Source organism: Spinacia oleracea, chromosome 4 (genome assembly GCF_020520425.1).
Source record: "Spinacia oleracea cultivar Varoflay chromosome 4, BTI_SOV_V1, whole genome shotgun sequence".
Classification (NCBI taxonomy): domain Eukaryota; kingdom Viridiplantae; phylum Streptophyta; class Magnoliopsida; order Caryophyllales; family Amaranthaceae; genus Spinacia; species Spinacia oleracea.
Genome location: NC_079490.1, coordinates 148,009,199 through 148,035,985, shown reverse-complemented (window position 1 = coordinate 148,035,985; position 26,787 = coordinate 148,009,199). Strand labels below are relative to the sequence as shown.

Sequence of the window (26,787 nt, the reverse complement as noted above, 5' to 3'; positions counted from 1 at the left end):
AGAGGAAGGTGAGCGCACATTTCTACGCACCTACACACGTAATATACAGTACGGACTACGGAGTATGACTTAACAACATTCCCAAAAACTGCACTGCGTTTCCTTCTTCGAGAAGCTTTTCTCACTCCCTCTCTTCCTCCATTCACGACTTCTCCATTATCTCTCTGTAAGCGCACTTTAATTCCTTCTTCGAGAACTCAATTTGTATTTGCATTGTTTTCTGTTGGTCGTCGCTTTTCCTAGAATGCTGATTTCTGTTTCTTTATTCGTCGACAATTTTTTTTTTTTTTGGAATTTGATGACCTAGAAATTGCGAATTAGCGTATTTGATAGTAATTATTGGTCGATTATGTTGTTGTTTATCGTGAATTTGGTTTTTGATTTTTTAAATTTTTGATTTTTTGAGTGTCAATCCTCCAATTTTGTCAATGTATTACTAGAATAATGATGTTCTGTTTATGTATGTCATTCGGACTATTCATTTCATGTCAAGCACCATGTCCGATTAATGGGTATGGACATTTCATGTCGGGCTGAAATCATGATTCCTACCCCCCCCCCCCCACCCCCCACCCACCCACCCACCGAACACACACAAAAAAAAATAACTGAGTTGGACACTTGACTTGTGGTTTCGGAGTTTACACATTTTTATTTTTATATAAGGTAGTCTTACACAAAAGACTGTATTGGTGTCATATATTAGTTAAGCAATAGAATAGTTAAGCACTAGAACTAATTAGTTAAGCAATGGAACCAATTAGTTAAGCAATCAAAGTGGTCTTTTTGGTAAGGTGATCTTACACAAAAGTTGCAACTTTGAGTTATCAATAACTTGTGAAATTTTTGTCAGAAACTGCATTCTAATCTGTAGTAAAGATGACAACTTCTGATTTTTGGTAAGAACTTAATGGAGTGGCAGTTTGGTTAATCAGACATGATGTTATGAAGTTCTGCTCCAAAGTTACTCTTAAAATGATCAGATCCCCATTGTTTCTCTTCAAATTGCATAAGTATTTTAATTGTTTCATGATAACATTAGCTTTAGTCTGATTTTGGGGTGACAGAAAATAGGGGAGGGGGGGGGGACACAGAGAAAATGATACATCAAGTTATGAATCCAAGCACGTATTCTAGCAGCATGCAATTTAGTCAGAAAGAGGAGTTTTTTTTTGCAGAGGGATGATACTATGCTTTGGAAGTTGGATGCTAGTGGAATACTTTAGTTAACTATGCACTGGATTTTATTTACTCATATAGCCGGTGTGGGTTATTCCTTCCGTCAATATGGAAGCTAGATTCAAGTTGAAACCATTTCCATTTTTAGTTTTTTTCTTTGACCCAACACAGAGGTGAGGCAGGAAAGTACCCCCGGTCTGTCCTTAGTCCTTACGTCATGCCATCCAAATAAGATTTTTTAAAAATATATCTTCATGCAAGAAATACCAGTAGGTGGTAGGTACTCGCTACACCTGCTCTTGTAACCTGTAGTAACCTGTAAACATGTTATGACGTGTTACAACTTTGAACCATGCTCGCCCATCAGTTTATTCCTTATAAGAGTTAGATGATGAAGCTTTCCCAAAATCTTTTAAAAGAATTGCATTGTTTATTGCATGAGTGGTCTGGCTTGGATGTAGCTTATGAAGTTCTTTAATGTAATGACCATTATGTGTCATTCTTATCTTTTTTACATTTTGAATTGTTTGTATAATTGATCCTCAGACATGGAGACGGTCAGCTCTTGCAGTTCATCTTTCAGAGATTGTAATACGGATATGGAGCTGCTGCTTGAAGCTTTTGGTTCTTCTTTTTCACTAGAGACTTTAACATCTGCTTACTCCCAAGCAAATAGCAATGTGGAAATGGCTGGTGTCATTCTTTGTGAATTACAGGGAGCTACTGCAGTATCCCAGGAATCCAAAGATGGCATGGATGTAGCTTATTTATCATCAGTAGGGCTTTCTACTGAAGGGAATGGTACAGGTCCTGCAGACAACCATGTTCCTGGTTTGAAGTCAACAATGTCAACAAATGAGTTTCCTAGAATTCAATCTTCTGAAATGCACGCAAATGAATCATTAACTGCCTCATGTAGTAATACGGGGAAGGATGATAACATGCATGAAGACATCGGAGAGTTTCTTTTCAGAATGCTAGGAGATGGGTTTCAACTTGACACAAAAGTGATCCATGAAGTTCTTGGTAAGTTGCGTTTTTCAGTTCAATATCCTAACTTGGTTCTTTGGGCATTCTGACTAATCTTGATCATGTATTCTAGATGCTACTCTAGTGCTATACACAGCTGGGAAAATTTAGATGTCTTGAGAAAATTTAGCATATCTGCCTTCATTTGTCTATTAAAGGTGTTTGTAGAACTCATAATCCTCAATTCAATTCCACTTTACAATCCTGATTACCATTCTACAAACTAATACTGGAAAGAATTTCACTCTCTCACATGTGACTATTTGATTGGATAAATATGATTATCAGACCAAGTAAAAAATGACGCTATGAGATACTTAAAATGCCTGTGCAAGAAGAAGATGGGAGGAAAGAGAGGAAAGGGAAGGCAAGGGAGGGGAGGAGGGATCTTGCATCTTCCTTCCAAAAATCTTTCCAGTGTTTGGTGGCAATTTAGTTCATTAAGCAAAAACGAAATTACCAAAGCCCTGGTCCCAAAAATACGGGTCGGCTGCACATCCAAGCAACACAAAACAGATTCTCACTCTCCCTTCCCTCCCCTTTCCTCTGTGCACTCATCCAAACACACTGTAGTACTATTCCATCACTGTTCCTGTACTCTTTTCTATACAGCATTATAGCATTTAAATGTCATTAAGTGAGCATTAAAATATGCACAAATTGACCTAATTCAGAAAACTGACATTCCTAGTGCTTTTAAGACCTTGCCAAAGTTTGTGTTTCGAGTGTCATAGTACGTACTTCTAGGTGTATAAATCAAAATATGATGATGAAATATTTTGAGTCAAAGTACTACTAGAAGGTTTGTGAGTGACATGCTAGTGAGAATGTCTGTTGGTTACCACAGCGGGACTGCCTTTACCACAGACTGGTTTAAGCGTGTTAAATGAATTTTGTTGCAGTTTGCCATTTACCAGGTCATTTTTATATTTAACTGCAGATACTTAATTGATGTACCAGTGGGTTTGTAGCCTTCCATTTCTGTAGTCCGGGTTTGTTTCAAGTGCAACTTGTTGATGCTCTGGTTTTTCATTTTTCTACTTTTTCCCCCTGAAGTGATGTGATGCTGATTTTAATTATTTAATAAATTTAATTAACTTTCTCTGTGATCTTGAGTGGTATATAATGTAGAAAGAATGCTAATTTTGCAGGCTTCTGTGGATATGATCTGGAAAAGGTAGAGCCTTCTTTCACTTAAATGAAAAATTGGGTTTAAACTTCAGGTTTGGTGTATCTTTGTCTTTTTAACGTACTCAATTGTTGTAAAAAAGTATAGTTGCCTATCCTTGTGGAGAGCTATGAGTTTGTTACATCCAAAATTCTGTCAACAATTTAATATTGCGAACTTCCAGAGCAATTTCATCATTTACCGCTTCCTTCAAAACTAGTACCCATGTCACCTGAAAATATTCTCTTTGCAGGAATATTATGTCATTTTCTTTCATCTTATCCTGTCTCATTTTCAGTATCATGTTAAGTCTCTGTTTTGACTTATGAGTCTTTCCTTTCCTCCTTTTCTCCTGCCTTTCCATATTATCATTTCAACTGTCATGAGTCATGACTCAAACAATTTTCAATTTCTTACAAGCTGCCTGAGTATTAAAATGAAAAAAATAAATAATGCTTTAATCCATCACTGGCCGCTCAAATATGGTGACACCTGAATAGGGAGATATTTAAAATGAAGGTTACGGGCGAAAATGGAACTCAGGACATAGTCTCCTATTCCAAATTCACTGTATATTTAGATCTTATGTACTACTGAAAATGAAAATTGTTTGTAATCTAAATGTCTGATGAAATTTGAAATAGGTGCCCATGTTTTGAATTCCTTTCTTGCCTGTATGTCTGTAACTACGAGCCTAATTTGCTTCCTTTTTAGGGGTGTATTACTGCTACAAGTCTATAACATCATCGCTCTTACATATCATACTCGGACAGCTCGTAACTAATTTTCTTTGGAACAGGGGGCACTCTGCCACCTATATTTTAAGATCCATCAACTAATAATCTGTTTCTTGTTTGACAATCAGAGTGTGGAGAAGCTTGTTGATCTATCAGCTTCAACCCTTGAGAAAAGTGATGATGTTAGCGTATGCGCTGAAAAAGTAAGCTTTGGTCTCTTAAGAGAAAGATGACACACTGTTTTTCCCATTTTTACTTGCGGTGATATAAAACCTGCAATTAGCCAGTATAACTTTAGTCTCTGTAACTTTAGCTTTGAAACACGTTGTCTTTGTTCATTTGTGTGTAAAACAAATTAGTATTTGCATTATTTACATCCGCGTCCCAATTATACTGAACAGTATTGTGAATTTTATCTAGCGAAGCTTTAGTTTAGTTATGTACAAGGTCTGTATTCACAAGTGATTGAAGCTTTTTGTTGTGTGGGTAAAGGCAGAGTATTATGCTGTTTGCGCGCTGCGCGCCGCACCATCCGATCTTCTTTGACTTTTGTGATTTGCTTCCGGTTTTGTTTTATTCTTTCCAGTAACCTGATTACCTGATTGCCTCCAGCTTTTTACATGACGGTTTATGTTTAGTTCACGTAAAAATGTGATATTGGGTTTCAGTTAATTTAACTACATGCAAGCAATGATATTTAGCAGTCCATTATTAAATTTGACTAGAGTTGTGAGTAAACATGAAATTACCTTTAAAATTAATGCCCTCCTGGATGTGCTTTAGCCTCTAGTTTATGACATCCAAGATCTCGAAGGAGGTAATATAATGTGTGGATAACGTGATTAGGCAGTCTCCAACTATCAACAGTAATGTTGATTCGCTCATCTTGCGATTTAATGAGTACAGGCTTCTCTGATATGTGTGCTTTGTGCCTTCAAGGTGCTGGGAGTCTGGGACTAGTTGCATCGCAAGGTGGCTACAGGTCTATTAATATTTAATAGGGTGTTTGGGATCTAAAGTCCAGTGGGCTCCTCGCCTTCTGTTTGTTTGCACTTTTTATTCAATTATGTTAGGTTTTGGAGGAATGCAAAGAGAGTTTTTTCAGAATAGCAACATACTTTGCTATGTTTAGGTTATGTAGCTTGGTGGGATCATAGGGACTGGGTCTGTTCTAGTGGTTGTCAGTATTTGTGTGATATAGTAGTGTACGTTTTTTTTCCTATGGCGCTACTCTGGGGGTTTGGATTGGTTGTGGGGGGGGGGGGGGGGGGGGTGTGTCCTTTTCACTCAGTGTCAGCATGGTTTTATTTTTATTTGGGGAAATCAGTGTCAGGTTTGTCATCATTTGTGGGATATAATAGAATAATCTTGCTCCCCATTTGTGTAAACAGTGCTCGGCGTTCTATCTTTTTCTACTAATTTCTGAAAGAGACTCCTTATCCTCTGTTATTTCTCATATTTATGAAAATCTTCTCATCTTTAAAATAAAAAATATTCAGAACTTTTGAGAACTAATAGCATACCTGAAGTTAGTGTATGCACAAAAGCATTTTGCTGAACTAATTACATGGGATCTATGATTTTTTCTAAGCATGGTTATTTATAGACCAATTGCATTTGTTCGGGCAAAAGAGGAATGACAGATATTCTTTATGATGGTCAAGTAGTAATTGTGGTGTCATTTCACTAATATGTTTGTGTAAATAAAAATTATCCATTTAATGGAAATCATTAACTTATAATTCACCGCAATCTAATTGTATGTTCTTTCAATGGTATAAGAGCTTATACAAGTTCTAGTTATATAGTACTTCGTATGACATAAGTTCCAAATTTTGGCAGCTGCTTTGAATGAACTATTGGCCTGAAATTTTTATATTGTTATGTATGTCTACCTCATTCTAGAGCTTAACAATGTCAGGAGATGTATGTGTATCTGAAGAATGGTTCAATTTCTGAGAAGTCGCAGTCAGGTGTTTCACTAAGGTTCACTATTATCCTGCTTACTTTAACACCATCTTACCTCATTTTTTTTGTGGGGGGGGGGGGGGGGGTGGGAGTGTGGGGGGGCTATACATTCTGATTTTCTTATATGAATGTCGATCACTAATATTTTATTTTCTTGCTAATACAGTAATGATAGATTGGTGAGGCAAAATGGAAAAGAATCACGTAAGAAAAACAACGATAAGTATGATTTGCAGAGAGAAATTTTGGGAGCACTTTTTTCAGGCCCTGAAAGAGTAGAGCAGATACCTAAAAAAACTAGTGCTAGATCCAGGAGATCGAGAATGCATGGGAGAACGGCTGTTGAACCTGTGAAAGAGACAAACATAGAGAAAACATTTGTTACTGTGAAACCATTAGCAGGTCACAATGAAGGTATGCAGCTTGTTATATGTTGAAACATGATAATTTTCACTAAATTTTAAGTTAACCGCCTGAGAGAAGTCTTCTAGGAAAAAAACCCTTATGTAATGAGTTCAGTTTATCCGACTCTTTATACGCGCCTTCCAAAATCAATCCATCAAGGAGAGCTGGAAAAGTTCTTATTGTTGATTTGTGGTATCACATTTGTTCTTCTGTTCATATTTGTTTTGACATGGAAGTTTCTAAAGAGCTGGTTTCTTGGTTGTATGAGGAAATAGGTTCTCTTGGGCCCCACATATATTTAAGAAAAAAAGAAGGTAAACATGTGGTAGTGCAATATCTCTTGGAAAACTACTTTTGGTTGAGCGTAAACCAAGGATGGTGATATTGCTGTCCACGATGTAAACAGAAACTAAATCAGTTAACTTGAGTTACAATAGGCTCACTGTTTGTCGTTACTAATAGTTTTTTCTCATTTATTAGCTTTGCAGTTTTTTAATTGAATTTTTACATTTCTCTCCATGGCCCATTATTGTATTTATTGGTGTCTGATGTTCTAGTTGAAGAAAAAGAGGATGAAAATAGCTTCCCAGTCCTTCGCCAAGCTGTTAAGGAGAATTGGGCAACTATGAAAGATTACTGCAAAGCTGTGAGTAAAAGAATCAGTGTTTGTAAAGCTTTTAAAGTTTACTTTTATCTGTGTTGTTTGCTTTTCATGTCCAACTTGACGGGCTTCTTGTTAGTTCAAGGAGGAGGCTTTCTCTTCTGCTTGCTTTGTTTTAGTTGAGCTCTTTTTTTTTTACTAAAAGTACTTGTATCCTAAAAAACAAAAACTATGCCCTACTATGAAAGATTACTGAAAAGCTGTGAGTAAACGAAACAGTGTTTGTAAGCTTTTAAAGTTACTTATTGGCCTGCTGTCTTGTTAGTTCAAGGAGGAGGCCTTATCTTCTGCTTGCTTTGTTTTAGTTGAGCTTTTTTTTTTGTACTAAAAGAACTTGTATCCACAAAAAAAAAAAAACTATGCCCTACTTCTTTCTCAAACCCGTTTATCTTAATGTTTCTCCATCCTGTCGATCTGTTCTTCTTGTTCATTTTTATTTTCCTTCTAAAGGCGCATCTTTCTTTTTTGGGGTGCTATGAGCCTATGAAGAATGTGTATGTATGATGTATAACCTTATTTGAACTATTTGCTTTCCTGACAGGCTACTGATGCATACGCTAAGGGTGATCGAGTGAGGGCCTATAAGCTTATGAAAGAGGTATTGTCCTTGTTCTGGTGTCTAGTTTGTTGTTCTAGATCAACTCTGATATCTCTTGGATTCCTTGCTTAGTTTATTTGCTGACAAGCTTGCACAAAACTTTAAGTGCAAGCCACAGTTCCCTTTTATGACTTGGTGCATGTTTGGTACGAATTTAGGAAAGGAACTGGAACGGAAACATTTAAGGGGGAGAAATGCTAATGTTAACTGTTACATTTAAGGAGTACTCCATATCAAATTGGGGATTGGGAAGAGTAATGTTTTGTTACCACAAGGTTAGGAAAGGTAACAAATGGATGGTAATTGTTACACCCTTTGGAAATGGAGTGTGTTACCCATGTCTCATACCAAACAATAGGTAATGGATTCAGTTAATTGATTTCATTTAATGCTATACCAAACATCCTCTTAGTGTTAATCACTTTGTACACAAAATGTTAACTATTCCTGAACGACAAATCAATTACTGCTTCCATTGAAGTTGAACAGGAAAATTGTGCAGGCCCTTTTTACTTTCTAATCTGAGTATGTTTTATCTTCATTGACTTTAAGTTCTTCTACGGTGCTGTCTTGCAGTAGACTCCCCCATTGGGAATTAATTTTCACATTAGAACACCACCTCATTTTCACATTATGTCCATTTCCAATGGAGCCATAGATTCATTTGTTCTTTTGGCTGTAGGATGTAATGGACTAAATCAAAATGGCTCTTAAAACCTCTTCGCTTCTTTTCCATGAAGTAGAAGATGGTCGTCCCGTTGTCGTCCCGTTATCGCTTTTGGGTCAATAGGAAACAACCTCTCTGCAATTGCAGGGGTTAGGTTGCGTACACCCGACCCCCCCTTACCCCGCTTCTTGCGGGAGCCTTTTTGAGGCAATGGGGTAATGATAATGATGATTAGAACACCACCTCAAATTTGAGAAATTGCTCCTTCCATTCCGCATTAGCTCGAGCATTTTTCAATGCAAATAGTTTTAGGAGATACATATAGTTTGCTTATGTATAGTTATTTTAATAGAAAGTAGATGTGATGGGGGATAGTAGGGTCTTTATAAAAGGTGACAGCGTTGTCAATATGATTCAAAAATTTCCAGTTGTATCCTTAGCTTATCAGAGTATATTCTTTTAAAATTTCATCCAATTGATAATCACTAATCAGGCCCTAGCTGAAACCTATGGCTCTCTCTTGGTATGAGGACAACTAATATGCACCGACTCTTGTTTTCCTCTCACTAGCTCCTGTTTCCTTCTCACTAACTCTTGAGCAGAGTGATGTAAACAGATACAATGAACTAAGGTTGCATTTGGAAACATGGAATTCATTTCAAATGGCGGAACAATTTCCGTAACTGATATCTTGGTTCAATTCCTAAATTTGTGTTTGTGAAACATAAGAATTTCAAATTCTAATACGAAGTAGGTTGTTTGGGATTCAAAGGAACTTCAGTTGATCTAATTTCATAGCATTGGCATGTAAACTAATTATTAATTTTTTTAAGAAAAATACCTCCAAAATAATCAACAATGAAGTTTAATACTCCGTAGAATCCAACGATTACATCCAATTCTACAGAGTATTTATTCCAAAATCAAACAAAAATTTGTTAATTCAACAATAATTAAATATGTTAATGCATGAAATTATTTGAATAATCAACATTCAGAGGTGTTCTTGTCTATCTATCTTTCACTGTATCTGTAAACAACCTACAAGAAACTTTCTGGAACCTTTGAAACATCAATGACTCCTTGATATTCACCCTCCAATTTCATCCATCTTTCTCTCTCTTCTATTTCTCATCACAAATCATACTTCTGTTTCCGATCTATTTTCAGCAACCATCGTCAATTTGTTCAACCTGAATTTTCAGCAACCATCGTCAGCAACCTGAATTTTCAGCCCCTTGAGGTTGCTATGGCGAAGACAAGGAGGCGGCGAAGAGGCTGCGACAGCAACAACTAGGAGGCGAATAGGTTGTGAGAACGAGTGAAAAAGGAGAGAGAACGAGTAGTGATGGAGAAAGAACAAGGGTGAAGAGGAGAGAGAATCGATGGAGGTTGAGAGGAGGAGAGATGATTGAAGGTGGCCATCAATGGTGGTTGAGGGGAGAGAAAGGGAAAAGAGGTAAAAATGAAGATTTTTTTTTCTTCTATTTGGACGCCTAGGCCAGCGAGAGTGGGGGAGAGAGAAATAAGAAATTCAAATGACATCATTTTATTTTGCATTTCAAATTTTTACAATGCCCTTATTTTTTTTATTTTTTTTTATAAATGTCCATTTCCGATGGAGCCAAAGATTCATTTGTTCTTTTGGTTGTGGGATGTAATGGACTAAATCAAAAGGGTTTTTAAAAGCTCTTCGCTTCCTTTCCATGAAGTAGAAGATGGTCTTCCCGTTGTCGTCCTGTTATCGCTTTTGGGTCAATTGGAACGACCTCTCTGCATTTGCAGGGGTAAGGTTGCGTACACCCGACCCCCCCTTACCCCGCTTCTTGCGGGAGCCTCTTTGAGGCAATGGGGTAATGATAATGATAATGATGAATGACCCTTATTTTTTTAAAAGCCTTGGATTTGGCCCAAATACAAATCCAAATACTTTAGTTTCCCAAACAAATCATTTGGGCCAGTTCCATCATTTGAAATGAATTCAGCAAATCATTCACATGTGAATCAATTGGTTCAGTGGTGATCAATTGGTTCAGTGGTGATGCCTGCATTATCCGCATACGAAGGGTGAGGTTTTCGACTCCTACCATCAGCAATAGCTTCTTTTTTATTTTCTTAGCGGTGTTAAGCTATACCACTATCACTTTGTCCACGGAGTAATTGTGTTTTGGTTCGTTCGGATCTTTCAATAGTCAACTTATTAATTTTGTTTGGTTATCCACTTACTCTGTATCTCGTTTCTTTTCTTTATTTTTTATGGGATTATATTTAACTCTATAATTGAATTTAGATACATATAATTTCTTACTATATTTTTTAGGGGTAGTTGATTTAAGTATTATTTTAAAGCTTTAATTTAATTTAATTTATAATTTCACCTGTACGATATCGCCAGGACTCCAGCCCTCCAAAAGGCCAAATCCTGGTTCCGCCATTGGTGGAAGTATTTAAAAAATTTGTTACAGCTGAGTATTTACTACTCTTGGTGTCCCTAACTAATAGGCAGTTGATTGGTAGTCTTTTTTAAGGAATTCAGTGACAGTTAAACATTTGCTCTTCACTGTTTCATTTTCACGATTTTCACCATACCAATGCAGTCTTTCTTTGAAATTTATTATTGAGGGTATGATTGAGTATATAGGGAAATTTTAAGTGTAAATTTTGGAGTTCAAATTTTCTATTATGTTAAGATGAACCAACACAAAAGTGTAACCTATTATTTAGAGACAGAGGTTGTTAATTTTTGTAGCCAGCCCAGCTGCAATCCTGTAAAATAAAGATGTAATGTCTTATATATCATGTATCATGGAATGGTACTGCACATAATAATTTCGATTTTCTGTTTTGCTGGCCTGGCTTTAGTGTCAATTCTACAACAGGAAGGCACGAGAAGCTGATGAAAAGTCTGCACATAAGCTTACAGAAACAAGGTTTTGTTCAGATTGGTCACTGCTGTTTCATGACATATTATTCCATTTTTCTGGTTTAACAAGCTTAATCTTGTCTAACAGTTCAGAGGACGAGTTGTTGCTTGATATCAGTACCTTTGAACTTAAAGAAGCCATTAAACTTTTGAAGGTTCAGCTCTCTAATTTCGCAGGCATCCTGAGTAAGTTACAGTTGTTACTTGTTGCTGTTGTCCTAGTCAATGGGAACCATGTACATTGACACTACACATTTGCATTGTTTCAGGTTATCTTAAGGTATTTGTCGGGGATGATGGTGGGGAGAACAGGAAGAAACGATTGGTATGATATACTTTTAATACTACTTTTATCCATTACCCAAACGAATGTAGCTTGTATGGTGCGGAGTGTTATTGTCTGAATTTTGTTAAAGGTTGCCGGTCTCTCATAGTCTGTTGATCTGTCTTTTATCATCTTATGTGATTGTGATTGTTACTTCCTATATATATATATATATAAAGTGCAGGTTTTAAAACTTCTGGAGAGGGAATCTATTCCATGCACTGAAGAAGAGAATGGAAAGACCGTAGTGATCCAACTGGATAAAATCGATCCAAAGACCTTGAGCTTCACCAAGAAGTAGTGAATTTAACCCTAGAGTAGTATCACAATTTAAACTTGAGAACTTTAATCATTTATGCTGTTACTTGGGGGGTTACATATTTTTGATAACTGTGCTGGAATATGGGCACCTGGACCATGTGCATTGCAAATCTTCCTTAAGTGCATTCTTTTGAACTCGAACATCAGAGTTAAGTTGTGATCAGATCCGAGTTGTAAAGAATGGTCAATTTCCTTATTGGATGTCTGAAATTTGGTGTTTATTTGCGCCGTTTATAGACATGGTATCTTGTTAATTAACTCTTCTCTTATATGGATTAGTGATCGACTGATGTTTGAGAATTCCCTGGTGAGAATCCACAGAACCCATGAACTCTCTTCTCTTGACCATTCAGTTTTTGGTTTATTTGCGCCGTTTATAGACATTGTTGCCTTATTTCATGGAGGACTGAGACATTCAAATTTATCTTAGGATTGCAGCAATACAAGTGATTTCTGTTGTCATTCCGATCAAGCTCCTGGCATTATATATATATGTGACAGATTCAGGGGAAGAAAGAAAGTTATGATGTCTTCACTTTTTCTGTTATGATGTCTCCACTTTTTCTCTTCTAGTCTCGTTCAATCTTCATTGGATACGTAACTTAATACAAAGTATATTATTATTATTATTATTATTATTATTATTATTATTATTATTATTATTATTATTATTAGAAATATGTCCACTAAATATGAATTGATGATATTGGAAGTATATTTATACTGTGTTATTTTCGTCTCTCTTAAGAAAAAAAATTAAAAACTGACCATCAACTAATTCCAAAATTTCTAATTACTGTTCTTCCTGTACTACACAAGAAGTGAAGAAGATGAGGTGCAATAAGTTAAGTGATGTTATAGTCTTCTTTTTGCTCTTCAGCTGTATAACAGATTAACAGTGTCCCGAGCTGATCCACAACAGTACAACACAACCAGCAGATGCCCAGAAGACAACAGTGCAAGTGCAAGTGCAAGTGCAAGAGCAAGCTCCTCAGAAATTCATCGATGTTTATTTTTGACTCCTTCCAAAAATGATGAGGGGGTAACCATTCATAAAACAACCATAAACAATATTTTTCCTTTCTCAGAAACTATATTTCATAATTGAATTTAACCGTCTTCCTGTTACTGGCTGGACTAAGAAATTACAATTTACTTGTAGCATAAGCATATCAATGGAAAAAGTTAACATGTTCTAACAAACATGTTATGGATAAATGCTAGGAGGGTAAAAGAAAAAGAAATTCTAATAATATTTACAACTAGTACAAAATAAGCTTCATGGCTTCAAAATTCTTGAGCGTGATTCAATTTGTGAGTCTTTGGGTCTCGTTTTGTTCAGTAAGAGTCTCAAGGAGAAGGGGAGATGCATACTGAGCAGTTCCTTGGTGTTCCTCGGCATCCTGACAAAATGATAGAATAATACTATCGATGGACATCTCCACCACCCCAAAGAACAATGTGGCAACAACATAACCAAGGACCCAACATGCCTGCAAAAAATATGGGAAAATAAACAAATAATCATAGGCAACAACTTATTATGAGTCGTCGTTATCTTTTCTTTTCTTGTAGAAACCAATAAAAAAATAATAGGCTATTAAGAAGGATCAAGGACACAAAATGCTGCTACATACGTGATATAGTTGAGAGGGAACATGGAACAATGAGAAAAGACCATACCAGCACTGGGAAGAGAGGAGAAGAAATCTTCTTGTGGGCAGACTTGTAACCGTAAGTATCCAACATGAGGATTGCAAACAAGGCGCTTGACAAGCTAACACATAATTTTCCAAGAGACAGAATTACATCTCCGACAACATTAACCTTCCCTATTCTTAGAATGTTGTTCATAATCAAGTCTGTTGCAATAGCCGATGACTTGAAGAAGCTTTTTCCTGTTATTGCAATCTGCATACCACAATTGCTAAATGTAAGCAACAAGGTTAAAATAACACAGGTCTCAGTAACTACCTTACTCCCTCAGTTTTATGACATAAATTCCCATACTTTTCGTAGTTTAACTTTGACCATTAAATTTCTCTTAAGATATATATGGGCATCTTGCCACATCCTTGAACAATAGACACAAGCTACTAATTTACCAAAAGTAAGATAAAGATGTATAGAATCTGCTAACAGTGAGTAGCTCGAACAATGTGTTTAACATACGAAGTATTTCATAACTAATGAGGCATTAGATGGTATCAAGAGTTAAAATATTTAGAGCTTTAGACTGAGAGAATCGCTTCGCAACAAGTGAACATAACTTTGCAGGACAATTGACAATGGATTTATGGATGAACATGCTTCCTGCTTCTAGAGGTTGATCAAGTATCACAAGAACATGGTCAAATGATGACTTGGATACTAGAGTTGGTAAATTCATTTAGAAATGCATATGGTACTCCGTAGCTAGAACACAGTGAAAACGTCATTCATTCAGTTTTTGGTTTTCAGATTTCAAAAGTTAGATTAATATAATATCCTTTATATATATCATGAATTTAAATATAACTCATGCAAACCATGCTTGTAATTGAGAACAGTTGGCATAAAGTTGACTTTGATTTCAAAAGAACTGAAAACTCAAAATAGTGATGCAAGTTTAAGACCAACCCAAATGGGATGAATCTTGCTTAATTCTGCCAAATGAAGTAAAGGCATAACAAAAGGCTCCCAGTGAATGGCAGCAGTTTCAGGCCTTCATACTGACCCTTCCTTTACATGTGTAATCAAGATAACACGATTAACTTTACCCCCAAGGCCCAATCCCACTAAAGTGGTTCCCAGCCTTCCCACCCTAGGCACTGTAGTGGGTCCAACCGTCGTTATTTCTTATTTATTCTTGAGCTTTAAGCAACAACCTTTTGCTACTTCACAATGAAGCAGTGCAGACAGTTTAATGAATCTGTTTATTTAGCTCATTGTACTACAAAACCCAGTGGATTGGATAACTTATCTTGAACCCTATCAGTGATCTTTCTAGGCTAAGGAGGGATCAGGAACTAAACAGCTCGGTCGAAAATTAGAAACAAATAAATAAATAAAAATTCCCGCTTACCATTATATAGGCATTACGATTCACAGATTTAATGGTCCACTCAACGCACTTCAAGCATAATTTAGAAGAATTGTGGACCATTTTCCCAAACCAATTATCTGGGGCAGTATAGGATACTTTAAGCTTGCGCCGAATTGACTCAAGTAAGAAGCGGATTGACTCCACAAAAGATAGAACCAGGGAGCCAATGGCAACAGAACCCAGGCTGTATCGGACTAGCCTTTTCATTGAGGCAAAAACAGGTAGAAATGGGATTCTTGCCTGCAAAATGCAAACAACAAAAGTGAGTCAATCTAAATAAAAACTACAAATACATCTTAAGAACACATACATACCCCCCACAAACATGCCATATGATGTGAGTCCTGCTCATGCTAGCTAAATAACACCAAAATATGCATCAACTCAACGCTTGTGCTTTCCTCCTCCCCCCCCCCCCCCCCAAAGTAATTAGTACTCCCTCCCTCCCTCCCTAACTATTTGTTTGCCCCGTATCTTATTTAGTAAATTTTCTCTCTTGCTCTCTCTCTATCTCTCCCATCAAGGGTCCACTTTACCAACCCATGCGCATATGTTACACCCAAATATTAATAAAGTGAAGCTTGGTCTATGGAGCAATCTTTTAGGCACGGAGGGAATACAACACGAGGTCCTTGCAAATTAAACCCAAATTTACATAAAATAAGTAAAAGTACCAAAAAAAGGGGGGGGGGGGGGGGGGGAGTATGAGTAAATAGGATGTGCTCTAATATTGCAAAGAACATGGACCAAAAAATTCCTTCTTTAATACATGATCCACGATATATATCGGCAGACAAAGAAATGTATTCGGGTTCTCATATGTTTGAAGAATCACAATACCGCAGTTTTGAAGTACATATGTAAGTACCATTTACCAACTTGTCGATGAGAATTAATTATTTTGAAATTTCACTTACCGGTGTATCACCACGAGCCCAATAATAAGAAGCAACAGACCCCGCAATGACAGTGGATGAACATGCTAAGAAGAAATGTGTTGTCCAATAACCACCAAACAAGTGAAAGAGGATAGAGATTCCTATGTGAGGAGTATAATGAATGCTGTAACCACAACAACGTTCACAGCTGACACGCCCTGACCCAAGGTTGTAAGCGCAACAGTTTGATTCACAGCTATTCTGTCGAACCTCACCAGAACTGAATATATGCAATGCAGCAGACACCCATATCATGTAGAAGATGCCAAGTATGGCATAAGGAATGACTGGAAAGATCATAAGAAATCGAACTTCCCTTATAACCTTTGCAGCAACCTGGAACATATTGAAACAACATGTCATCAGAAAAGAGCAGCTAAAGGCACCACCTTTAGTGTTAATGGTTGTCTTAGCCTAGGTAATACAAAAAACAAAAGTAACTAAATCAAGCATTCTTCGGTTTTTCCGTTAAAGTTTTCATACATGCACACCAACTCAAGACGGCTAATTCGAGAGAAGTAATATTTGGCAATAGAAGCAATGTATGTGTTAAGATTTGACCCATGAAACATCACGTGTGAGAGTCCCACATTGATAAAAGAGGGGAGAGATAATCACTGTATAAGGCTAAGGGGCTATTCCTCTTATTGCCATATCACCATATGGTTTTAACTTTTAAGGTGGAACCTCCTACGGTCTTGTAAAGTTGACTCTCTCTATGTTTTATTCACCTAATTTTGATGGGCTTAAATTATTTTTACTGATTTGCTATTGTATTTGTTGATTGAAGTTACTGATTTGTGCGGATATAAACTGAATTTTACTGAACTTAACTTATTTTTGCTGAACTAAAATGTTTTTACTGAACTTAATTTATATTTGAATACTATTTTTTTAATGGGAAGAGAACAGGACCTTAGACTGAAATTCCTAAGGCTAGCATCAAAGCACTAGTTTTAACATAACACATCACTATGAATATCCTAACACCTAGCATCAAAGCACTACCCTCGGAAACTTGATGAGGATGTCTCATACTGAAGCGCTTATTGCACAAGTCTCCTTCACACCGAACTTATCCTTCCCGCCCAGGCGCCCACTCACTTAGATAGTAATTTCTAATGATATATAACACACCACTATGAATACCCTCAGGAACTTTATGAAGATTTCTGATACTGAAGCGCTTCTTGCAAATTCGGAAGTTACCTTTACGTTGAAATTCACCCCCACTGCCCCAGGAAAAAGAGGTTCTACCACCAACGGTAAGTTTTTCTTTAGTTTTTCGATGAAACCAACGGTGATATAACAAAAAAGGTAAGGTGCATAATCATTAATAAATTGCTGGAGACATATCATGAGTCTGCCAACACTATATACTTTGAGCGTTGGCACAGTAGCCATTAACACAAACCTTAGAGATGATTTGATGTAATGGACATTTGTCAAAGCCAATTGGTAGCTCAGTAAATGTTCATAATTCTTTTTTAGAAGTATAAGAAGAAAATGGCAAAATTTATTATATGTTGGAGTCTGAAAATTCTATTCTCCAAAGAGTGCTAGTTCTCAGCAATTTTTAGAATATTTTATGCATGAGGTTTCTATTTCTGGACAATTCTGACAAGAATATGCAATAAACTAAATCTTCAGGATTCAAGCATACAAGACAACTACTATATGAAAGTAGGTATGTACTTGCCTTAAGGACTGATGTTGCCATAACGATGCGTCTGACTATGGCAATTGTTGCAGCGATAGCAATTCCCATAATAGCAGTCATCAAAATGGCAGCCGCCCGAATATGAGTTAACTCCTGATACAAAAAAACAAAAACAAAAAAGATGTAATAAGGAAATTAATTTGTATCCAGCACCAAGGAAATAAATGGTAGTTGCGGAACAACACATGTAGAGCGACTACCAGAATTCTATAAATCCTTTATCATAGAAAATCATACAGTAAAAGCAATTTAACCAAACTCTCCAAGTGGTTTGCAGCACAAATTCACATCTGTGATTTCTAGGCTCAAACTGAGCTTTCAACCAACCTGCCTCAACAAAGTATTAGTAGCCCTTTCCACTAAAATCAGAGTTTGGTAACAGAACTTACCCTTCCATATACATGAACATATGGGTCATGTTCGCCAACAATAGGTGTAACAGCATCATTTCCAATCCATCCAGCTGAGAATTACACAGTGTACTATTAAATGCATGTAATAATAAACAAGAAACCCTCAGTAATTCATAAAAATTATAACCTACTTTATTGATAATGGCAATGCAAGTTTAGACATGAACAGACAAAGGGACCAGTATTGAACAGGAGAGATATAGATGATATAAACCTTTTAGATAAAATAGCATAGTAACTGATATTATGAGGATGTTAAAAAGTGAGACTGTTATCCACGGCATCCCAGACACAACATAACGGATCAGTAGCAGCCAAATCCCTGACAAAAGAAGTGGCAGGATCCCACCACAAACAAGGAGTACGAACCACGATTTTCCAATGTCAGCCATGTACCTCTGCAGACAGCACACATTTCGACAATTAGTTTGACACAAAAAAAAATGGCTTAAATTTAAGCACAACAATGGTCAAAAGGACATACAAATTATTATATCGTTTAACAACATTTGCTCACTCATTCACTATAAGAAATTTAATATCACGAAGACAGCTCAAAGTATTCTCATCAAACATTTATGTGGAATGGTCCAAGAGTTGGTTAATGTCACTTTCTGGCATATATCCACCAGACAGGATACTTTCTTATGGAAACAAGAGTTCATGTACTTGTCATGTGTCACTAAATTGTACCACGGTCCATGGTAATAGACTAATACCATCTTGACATCTTCCAATAATAACCTTGACTGGCATAATAAATCCAATCCTTAACACTTCACATGAAATATACGAACGAGGATCCAACGGAAACAATATCAAAACCTTAGGTACAAAAAGTTTTATAATGGTTTTCAAGATTTTGTATGATGAAAAGATTATGATGAACGCTGAAGATAAATCCTTATGGCATCCTCAAATCCAATAAGTTGTTCTTCTAATATAAGATGTGAATCCCAATGAATATGAGGTGACTTGAACACTGTCACGCACAGTTCCAACAATCTCTATAAATTAAGAAAGGTCCCTTCACCTTTAATACAGCAGATCGAGAGTTCATTGTCTTGTGAATTGACTTGTCGATTTCAAGGCCCCCGTTGATGTTTACTCCTCCCATCTGCTGCCAGTGCCGTAAAGACATGTTCGATGGACGAGCTATAAACTGGCAGCTCCAGAAAACTATAAAGAAAGTAAAAGTGATGAATTTAGAGAGATATCTGGAACTATAGCCATTAGCCAAGATATTCAACAGATAAATAATATATAATATTAACTAATACGACACTAAAAAGATACTGAGCGCTAGGAACGTCATACTATAAAAATAAAAACTTTTAACTTACCATTAACACTAGGGTATATGACAGGGTAACAAGGCCCTTGAAGTTGAAGCGAACTGTTTCTCATATCTGGAGTAAGGAACTCGAAATAATCATAGTTCCTATCAATCCATTCATCTAGAGTTAGATGTATATCCCCGTCAGGATAATCACAGACCCAGTTAAGGGAATCTTCAGCTGGAATAGGGCAATCCAACAAACAAATGCTCCTGGCATCAGCCAGCTTGAACACAGTGTTCTTTAATCCACTTTCATACACTTGGTTAGGATTTACCCAATATCTGAGTTCCAATTCACGGAGATTTCGATGGGCATCCTTGTCACCACAAAGATTTCCCTCGTAGTCCAATCCATAAACTAACCTGGAAAAGCAAAGCAACTACCACTTAAAGAAATAAAAGGCAGCTGACAGGTTGTTACAGTATAATACATATAGAGAACATGAACAATTTACAGGCGGTAAACGTTCGATAGTAGTAGCAGTCTAACAGATATATAGGAGGGAGGGGGGCGAAGGAAATTCCGAAATAGTTGGACGGACTACAAAATACAGTCCTAGAAGCCAATACACACAGGAATTATGGACAAAGGAGATGAATACGGCCTAAATTTCTAGACTTAAGGATTAAAGAGTAACTGAGCGAGATTGTAAAAAGACTCATTCATTGTCACCTGGGGATGATCTTCCTTATGACCTACTGAAATCCAGCTCCACAATACCCTTCTGATTCAAAAGATATAAAATTGTGATATCCATAACCATCATATGTGTTTAAAGGTTGTGGCATAGTGGTTGAGCATTAAGGCTAAAGGTTTAGACCGTGCCCCACCAGCTTGACATACAGAGTGTTACTCCTGAGGTAGTAGCTGTGAGTCAACATGATCACCTTTCCCATTTTGCTGGGTACATCTTTTGTACTCTCAAAAGCATCCGGTTGCTTTTCTCAACATGTCCAAACTATCTAAGCCTTCATCTCACATATTTTCCTTATTAGAGGTTCCCACCTACCTTTCACTTAGTTTTCCAGAAACTTCATGGAAATACCCAATCAGCTTCAGTTCTTATTTCGTGCAAATGATGCAATAAACTAAGTTTGCTCCTTGGAGTTGCCACTGATTGCACACCACTTACTTTTCCTTCAATCTTATTCTAAAACTTCAAAGGAAACCTGCTCTGCTTCATTGGTGCATTCCAACCCACTTGTCTGCTCACAAGAGTCATATCTTGCACCTAAACATCTTTTTCACCACCAAAAAATTTACACAATTCTAATCTTTGCTCTTGAGGTATTAGCTATGAGTCAACTTGACCTAGAGGGTTTCCTTCCTATAAAGCAAGAGCCCGTTACATGTTCGGTGAAGACAGTTCTATTTCAATGTACCAAATGAATTACAATCCTCCAGCTTCTCGAGTAAGCATACTCTATCCCAACCCTAAGGTATTCTTGGAAGTTTATACAGATTTTCCAAAAGATATCCCACACAACACTTCCACATTAAGCAGCAGGGAGATTTGACTCCAACATGTTTGCACAGAAGATAATGTAGCATCAATGAATCACAATTCTCCTTGAAAAGTTAGCAGTCCAACTCTTGATTCTGTCCATAATTTTATTTACCAGGGTTTGGGCATTGTGATTTTCAACTTCCTTGTATAAAGGGAAACATCGAAGAATTTGAAAGGTGATTTCCACATGAAAAATGAATCATTGCATCCTGATAAGTGCTAGCTACCTAGAAGAATGCATCTGATTGCTAGACTAATAGCATGCTGTGTAGCAATGTAGCATATTAGCAATAAGGACTGACTTACACCACAGCAGCATATTATAATTAGAAAACCAGCCAAAGAAATGCTCTTTAATATATCCGAGAGGAAAGGAAAATATCATGGTCAGTGGCCCGTTCAAGCCAAGGTCACAAATTTTTATAATTGCTCACCGAAGTTTCATACTCAAATTGTAGCAAAACAGTTGAGAATTGAGATCTTAAGAATTTCACCAAAATCAAGAACTTAGCATAAAAGGGTCACATCGCATGCTTTTCTAAATAAAGTAGGGGAAAGTAACCCAGTAATGGAAGAAGAAAAATGAGAACGGTTATGATTTTATTTGGTTTACCTCTTTGGGTTTCCTTTGTTGAACCCAAAACTTGAGTTTACAATCATGGCCACCAAGAAAGCTGCGAAGATGACAAGGAACACTACATCTCTACATTTCCTGTTTTTCTGTATGACGCCACCCAGTTGACCGCCATCACTTGATGGATACATTGTGAAGAGAGAAAGCTCCTAAAGACAAAGAGAGGAAGTGAGAAGCTAATCAACTTTTGAAGTACAAACGCAAATGTCAAAGGTTCTACCTACATACGAAGTATTAACATACATATACACAGAATTTAGGCTGCCTTTAAGATAGGTGCAAAAGGAACAAGTGTTTAAACTTGATAAAAATCTTGTGCAACTGCCCTTTCATGAGCTTCCATTATCTGATTATTTTGAATTAATAAAATTTAGCTTCCCTAAATAACATGACTTTAAAAACCCACTAGATTTTAAGTCTAATGCGAAAAAAGTATCACTATTTCAATCTATATACTATACTAAAGAGGAGTCCACTAAATCAGATTTCCCCTCCTAGACACATTAATTTAAGGTACACTAGGTAATTAAATTATTGCACTGAGATTATAAGCATAGTTTGTGAATTCATAAGTTTGTACCATGGTACAAGCTTAAAATGCATAAGTCTGTGAAACTTTTTTACGGAAAAAAAAAACCCTGTGGAGGTCTTTTCTCCGGACAAATGTGTGGCAATTGGTGGTGGTTGGCTGGTGAAGCACCGGTGGAGGTCTTTTTTCCAATAATGGGATAGGTGAAAGTTGGGATAAGGGTGTTAATGTAAAATAATGGGGCGGTTTTAAGTATGTTGGGAAGGCGTTTAGCGCTCACTAATTATTTATAAAAATATATGATTTCGAATGAAAACATTTAATATATTTATTGATTATTGTTTTCTTGCCGAGCCCGAATCATTTTGGGACTAAGGCTTTGTTGTTATTGTATTGATTATTGTTTTTGAAATAACCTTAATATATAATGGGGTCTAATATATTTTCTTTTTAAAAACCGAGCAATGCTCTAGGATTTCTCGGTAATCGTACAAAGAAACAAACATAAGACAATTCCAAATCCAGCCCATTTTTTTAATCATAAAAACATCTTACACTTAGGATTCCATCTTCTCATCTTAAGAAAAAGTAAAGAATGTCTTATTTACTCCAAACAGGTTTGTACATTTATTTTAGCAAATTATCAAATCTTTTACCATTGTGGTCTTGTGGATCACCATGAGTACTTAATATCTTAAAACAATTAACCAAATCAAACATGCAACTAATTTCATTTCAAACCCTATTTTTCAGAATTCTGCATTTCTGCTGAAAATAAGGGCCGGAGAGCAAGAGATCTCCATTCTTCGAACTCAGAAGTCAGAGCACACTTTCTCACTTTTCCCCTCTTTGTTCTTATTGTATCTTCACTTAAGGTCTGACATACCCTTCATTACCCTCATCCCACCCACATACACAAAAAGGCCACAAATGCAAATCAATGTGTCGTAACAACAACAAAAATCACAATCTATTTTCTGCAATTCTGAAGTAAAATTTGAAGCATTTCATCCTCTCAATTTGCATGCAATCCTCGGAAATAATCACAACCGATCAAGATAATCATCTCAAATTAACACACAGGAAGCTAGCTAAAGATTCAATTTCTAATTATGGAAATTATAAGCTCAAGATCTAACTAAAATCCAAAACCTGAAGTAACCACACAACAATATCGAAAATCATATTATTTGGTCCATAAAATCAACCAGCATTCTTGATTTCCACTCCAAAAATAAAAACATCTAAAATTCAAGTCCGAATTTTGAGCTACTGGGAAAACAAACACTAACCCTTCAATAAACCCAGGTATAAACAGGGTGGCGGCAGTTGTGGAGCTGAAATCCGTCTACTAAACTAGACGGAAGGCGGGTGGCGGCGGAAGTAGATGAACTTTAAGTTTTCTTAACAAGGGTTTAAGCTTTTTAATGGGATTACAGAAATGGGTTTTTATTTTTTAATGGTGAAGAATTTGAGACATGGGTTTTCACTTTCAAGGGAAAAAGCTCTGTTTCTAGAGGGAGAAAGCTCTGATTTAGGAGAGAGAAAGAAGAGGAAATGGGGAAAGCATGAGAAAAAGATTCTTGGCTTAAAGAAGCAGAGTTACAGTAAACCAGTACAACTGAGCTAAGTGTGGACTGAAGAGTGAAGTGCTCACTTTTTCTTGAATTATTGAATTAATGTAAAAGATTTCACATTTTGGTAAATTTTTTGGTTAATTTATTTTGTTACTTTTTTGGGTTGTTTTTTTCTGTTCTGGTTTTGGTAGTGAGACAAAAGATTTTAAGGAATAAGAAAATGGTAAATGTTGAGAAAACCAAGAAAGACCACAGTCAGCTTTGACAGGCGAGAGATGGGCAGATTTGGACATTTTCACTTTTTTTTAATTCAGTTGATTGGTTATATTTCAACAGATCTGTTTTTTTTTAAAAAAAAAAAATTGTACTGGAGTAGTGGAGTTATATTTATTGGTTGAGTATTTGTTCTTATCAGATCAAAGATGACGAGCAAAAATAAGTACAATATGTTGAGAAATAAAATGTGAATGTCACAAATGTTGAATACAAGTTATTCCCTCATTTAATGATTTTTTTAGTTTTTCTTTAACATATGTATAGGGAAAAAGTTATATGTAACCAGTTTTAGGGATCTTGTTTGGTTCCACAATTTTTAATTGTTTATTCCTAGGCTTGCTAGCTTAGTTTGGGTTTTTTAGCTATGTGTTCTTAGCCTTTCTTGTGTTGACTTCAGTTTGTTGAACTGATAGCATGGTTGTAACTAGTTTTTGTGCAATTAATATAATCCTTATTTACCTCGTATGGAGTACTACAAATTCCCTTTCAGATAAATATAAAATCCAGCGCTAATGTAATACGGAGTACTCCGTAACATATTCAAATAAGGAAAATACTTTGCGTATTGTCATCTTTCTCTCTAATCAACTCAACAGTCAACACAATCAAAACTTAAAAACACATTGATTTGCAGTTTGAATTGGCTTGTGGAAAATCAGAATAGTGCACTCCATCACAGCTACAGTTAAGGGCGGTTGAGGGAGATTGATTCAAAAGAAATGACAGCTCCAATTTTAGTCTAGTCTTACAGAGATTATCACTATAAATGTTACAATTTGTATATAGATTGCTATTATCCATCATTAGATACATTCTGCAATCTCTTAAAACCCTTTTCCATCTCCATCTCTTTCTAGTTGTCTATGATAAGCATCTAGGACATGACATAATCAAGTCAACAACTGGTGCAACAAAAGCACTATATAGATAGATTGCTCATCTCTGGACTCAGGAAACATCTTACAGGTACAATAAGATTATGAACCAAAAATGTGGTGATATGATAGCAGCCCAGAAATTTCTCCTTAAACTATCTGTAATTCTGTAAAGACTCAAGATTATCCAACACGCCAACGTTTCAGAATTACATCCCACTATTTAGTATTTACACCATTAAATTCTAAAAACACAACTAAATCAACATTATTATTGACGACTACTATTTGCAACAAGATGATCTCTACTTTCCAGACCGGAAACCCCTTCCCTCAGGATTGTAAATTCACAAGAAGAAGGTGGCAAATGAGGCGCAAAAACAACATGAATGTGTCTTCTAGTACGCATACCCACTGAGAACTTCCCATCTTCCTCAACAAACCCACTCCCCTCTCCAATAACCTCCTCGCTTTTCGATATAAATAGCCTTGTATTAACACAATTAGCCCATGATAAACCCAAAGCCGCACAAACCCGCCTCCCTGAAGTATACAAACATGGCAAATTCCCTATCCTTAACCCATTAATCCCATCATTATTCCCCACAAAATCAACCACTTGATTGCTTATCACCACTGCCAATCCAAACTTCTCAGCCAGCGCTCTCAACTTCCCTGAAATCTTGAAGAAGAACGATAACCTCCTCTTAAGATCAGAAGGGGTGTTATCGAAATCCGACCGGAAAATGGCGGCAATCGAATCAATAACAATCAGTTTAATTGGCCATTGGGTCGAGTTCCTTCGGACAAGAAAAGAATCTAACTTGAGCAAAACGTCGAACAGGTGGTGTGCATCATGAACAGCCTGGACTAAAACCTTGTCCAAGGGATCATACGATAGAGAACCTATATGGGTATTGTAGGAATCGGCGAAGGAGTGTGAAAGTTGTCGGAGCCGGCGATCGGGGAAGGGGAATTCGGTGTAGAGGTAGAGAGAGGAGGCGGAAAAGCCACCGAGCGAGGCAGGGAGTTGAGCAGAGAGGAGGAGTTGAAGACAGAGCTGGGTTTTACCGGAACCGCTTTCGGCAACGATTTCGGTGATGGATTTGCAAGGAATGCCACCGGAGAGGAAGCGGTCGAGGATCGGACAAGAGAGAGTTAGCTTTTGGGTGGTGATTGTCTGGTTGTGGGCGTCAAGGAGGGTGGAGGGTTTCATTGGAAATGAGAGAGAGAGAAAGAGAGAAGTGTAATCAATTTGCAGAATCTGATGAACTTACCATGTTTGATGTTTAAGAGGAAGGTGAGAGGAGAAGATGGCGGGAACTCTTTTGGAGAGAGATTCAAATTCTTTAATTTTGATTTTAGAAATTCAAAGTTTTTTTCCCTTTTTCTTTGTGAAAATTAACCGAACAATTTGAAGTTTGCCCTCAAAAGAAATACATTTAAAAAAACGGATATTTCATGAAATACCCCCGAGTTTTAGCGTAATTCACCAAACGCCCATCAATTTTCAGAAATACATAAAATACCCCTCACAAATGACTTAATACCCCAAATATCCCTTAATGACGTCAGCAACCTTAATTAATCCGATTAACACCTAATGAACCGACTAACCCCTAATTAACCCCCTAATCGATCAACCCACCCATTAATCCATCCATTTTTCCTTCCTCTTCTTCTCTCTTCCTTTCCTCCTCACCCCTTCTCTTCCTCACCACCACCACACACCACACACCGCCACCGCCACCGCCACCGCCACCGCCACACCCCTTCTCTTCCTCACCACCCCACACACCGCCACAGCCACCTACAGAAAACCCCCAAATTGAAATTTTAATTAATTACCAATTACATATTAAATTGAATTGAATTGCTAGTTCATCAATTTAGGGAAAATGGAAAGCAAGGG

The 26,787-nt window shown here is 36.8% G+C and overlaps 3 protein-coding genes across 4 annotated transcripts; 1 reads left to right on the top strand and 2 right to left on the bottom strand.

The window, feature by feature from the left end:
- LOC110797418 (putative nuclear RNA export factor SDE5) lies at positions 1–12,202 on the top strand. Of its 2 annotated transcripts, none has more exons than XM_056827474.1 (12): positions 1–166; positions 1,726–2,205; positions 3,360–3,385; positions 4,242–4,316; positions 6,035–6,099; positions 6,248–6,495; positions 7,044–7,132; positions 7,689–7,745; positions 11,275–11,342; positions 11,424–11,521; positions 11,605–11,660; positions 11,840–12,202. In XM_056827474.1, exons 2-12 carry the CDS (start codon positions 1,728–1,730, stop codon positions 11,849–11,851), a joined length of 1,272 nt encoding a protein of 423 aa, XP_056683452.1. In that variant the 5' UTR covers positions 1–166; positions 1,726–1,727; the 3' UTR covers positions 11,852–12,202. The 2 variants fall into 2 exon arrangements, with proteins under 2 accessions (XP_056683452.1, XP_021858226.2); XM_022002534.2 differs by having other exon boundaries at positions 5–166; positions 11,845–12,202.
- Positions 12,203–13,045: 843 nt separating this feature from the next.
- On the bottom strand, positions 13,046–23,820 carry LOC110797417 (choline transporter protein 1). The gene is made up of 11 exons (XM_022002533.2): positions 23,440–23,820; positions 21,598–21,767; positions 19,481–19,839; positions 19,171–19,316; positions 18,352–18,535; positions 18,114–18,187; positions 17,704–17,817; positions 15,984–16,340; positions 15,046–15,306; positions 13,665–13,892; positions 13,046–13,474 (listed from the first exon to the last, which is right to left on the bottom strand). The coding sequence occupies exons 2-11, from the start codon at positions 21,747–21,749 to the stop codon at positions 13,289–13,291; spliced, it is 2,061 nt and encodes a 686-aa protein (XP_021858225.1). The 5' UTR covers positions 21,750–21,767; positions 23,440–23,820; the 3' UTR covers positions 13,046–13,288.
- A 1,086-nt stretch (positions 23,821–24,906) lies between these two features.
- Positions 24,907–26,254, bottom strand: LOC110797411 (DNA repair protein XRCC3 homolog). Its single transcript, XM_022002527.2, has one exon. It carries the CDS (start codon positions 26,089–26,091, stop codon positions 25,147–25,149), a length of 945 nt encoding a protein of 314 aa, XP_021858219.2. The 5' UTR covers positions 26,092–26,254; the 3' UTR covers positions 24,907–25,146.
- Between the last annotated feature and the right edge of the window lie 533 nt (positions 26,255–26,787).

Excerpts from the sequence above, each read along its gene's own strand:
- LOC110797418 (XM_022002534.2), top strand. The coding sequence starts at position 1,728 with ATGGAGACGGTCAGCTCTTGCAGTTCATCTTTCAGAGATTGTAATACG. Across the intron at positions 6,100-6,247 it reads CAGTCAGGTGTTTCACTAAG|TAATGATAGATTGGTGAGGC; the intron begins GTTCACTATTAT and ends TTGCTAATACAG. Across the intron at positions 7,746-11,274 it reads CCTATAAGCTTATGAAAGAG|TGTCAATTCTACAACAGGAA; the intron begins GTATTGTCCTTG and ends GCCTGGCTTTAG.
- LOC110797417 (XM_022002533.2), bottom strand. The coding sequence starts at position 21,749 with ATGTATCCATCAAGTGATGGCGGTCAACTGGGTGGCGTCATACAGAAA. Across the intron at positions 19,840-21,597 it reads AACAAAGGAAACCCAAAGAG|GTTAGTTTATGGATTGGACT; the intron begins GTAAACCAAATA and ends TTGCTTTTCCAG. Across the intron at positions 16,341-17,703 it reads TGGCAACATCAGTCCTTAAG|GTTGCTGCAAAGGTTATAAG; the intron begins GCAAGTACATAC and ends AATATGTTCCAG.
- LOC110797411 (XM_022002527.2), bottom strand. The coding sequence starts at position 26,091 with ATGAAACCCTCCACCCTCCTTGACGCCCACAACCAGACAATCACCACC.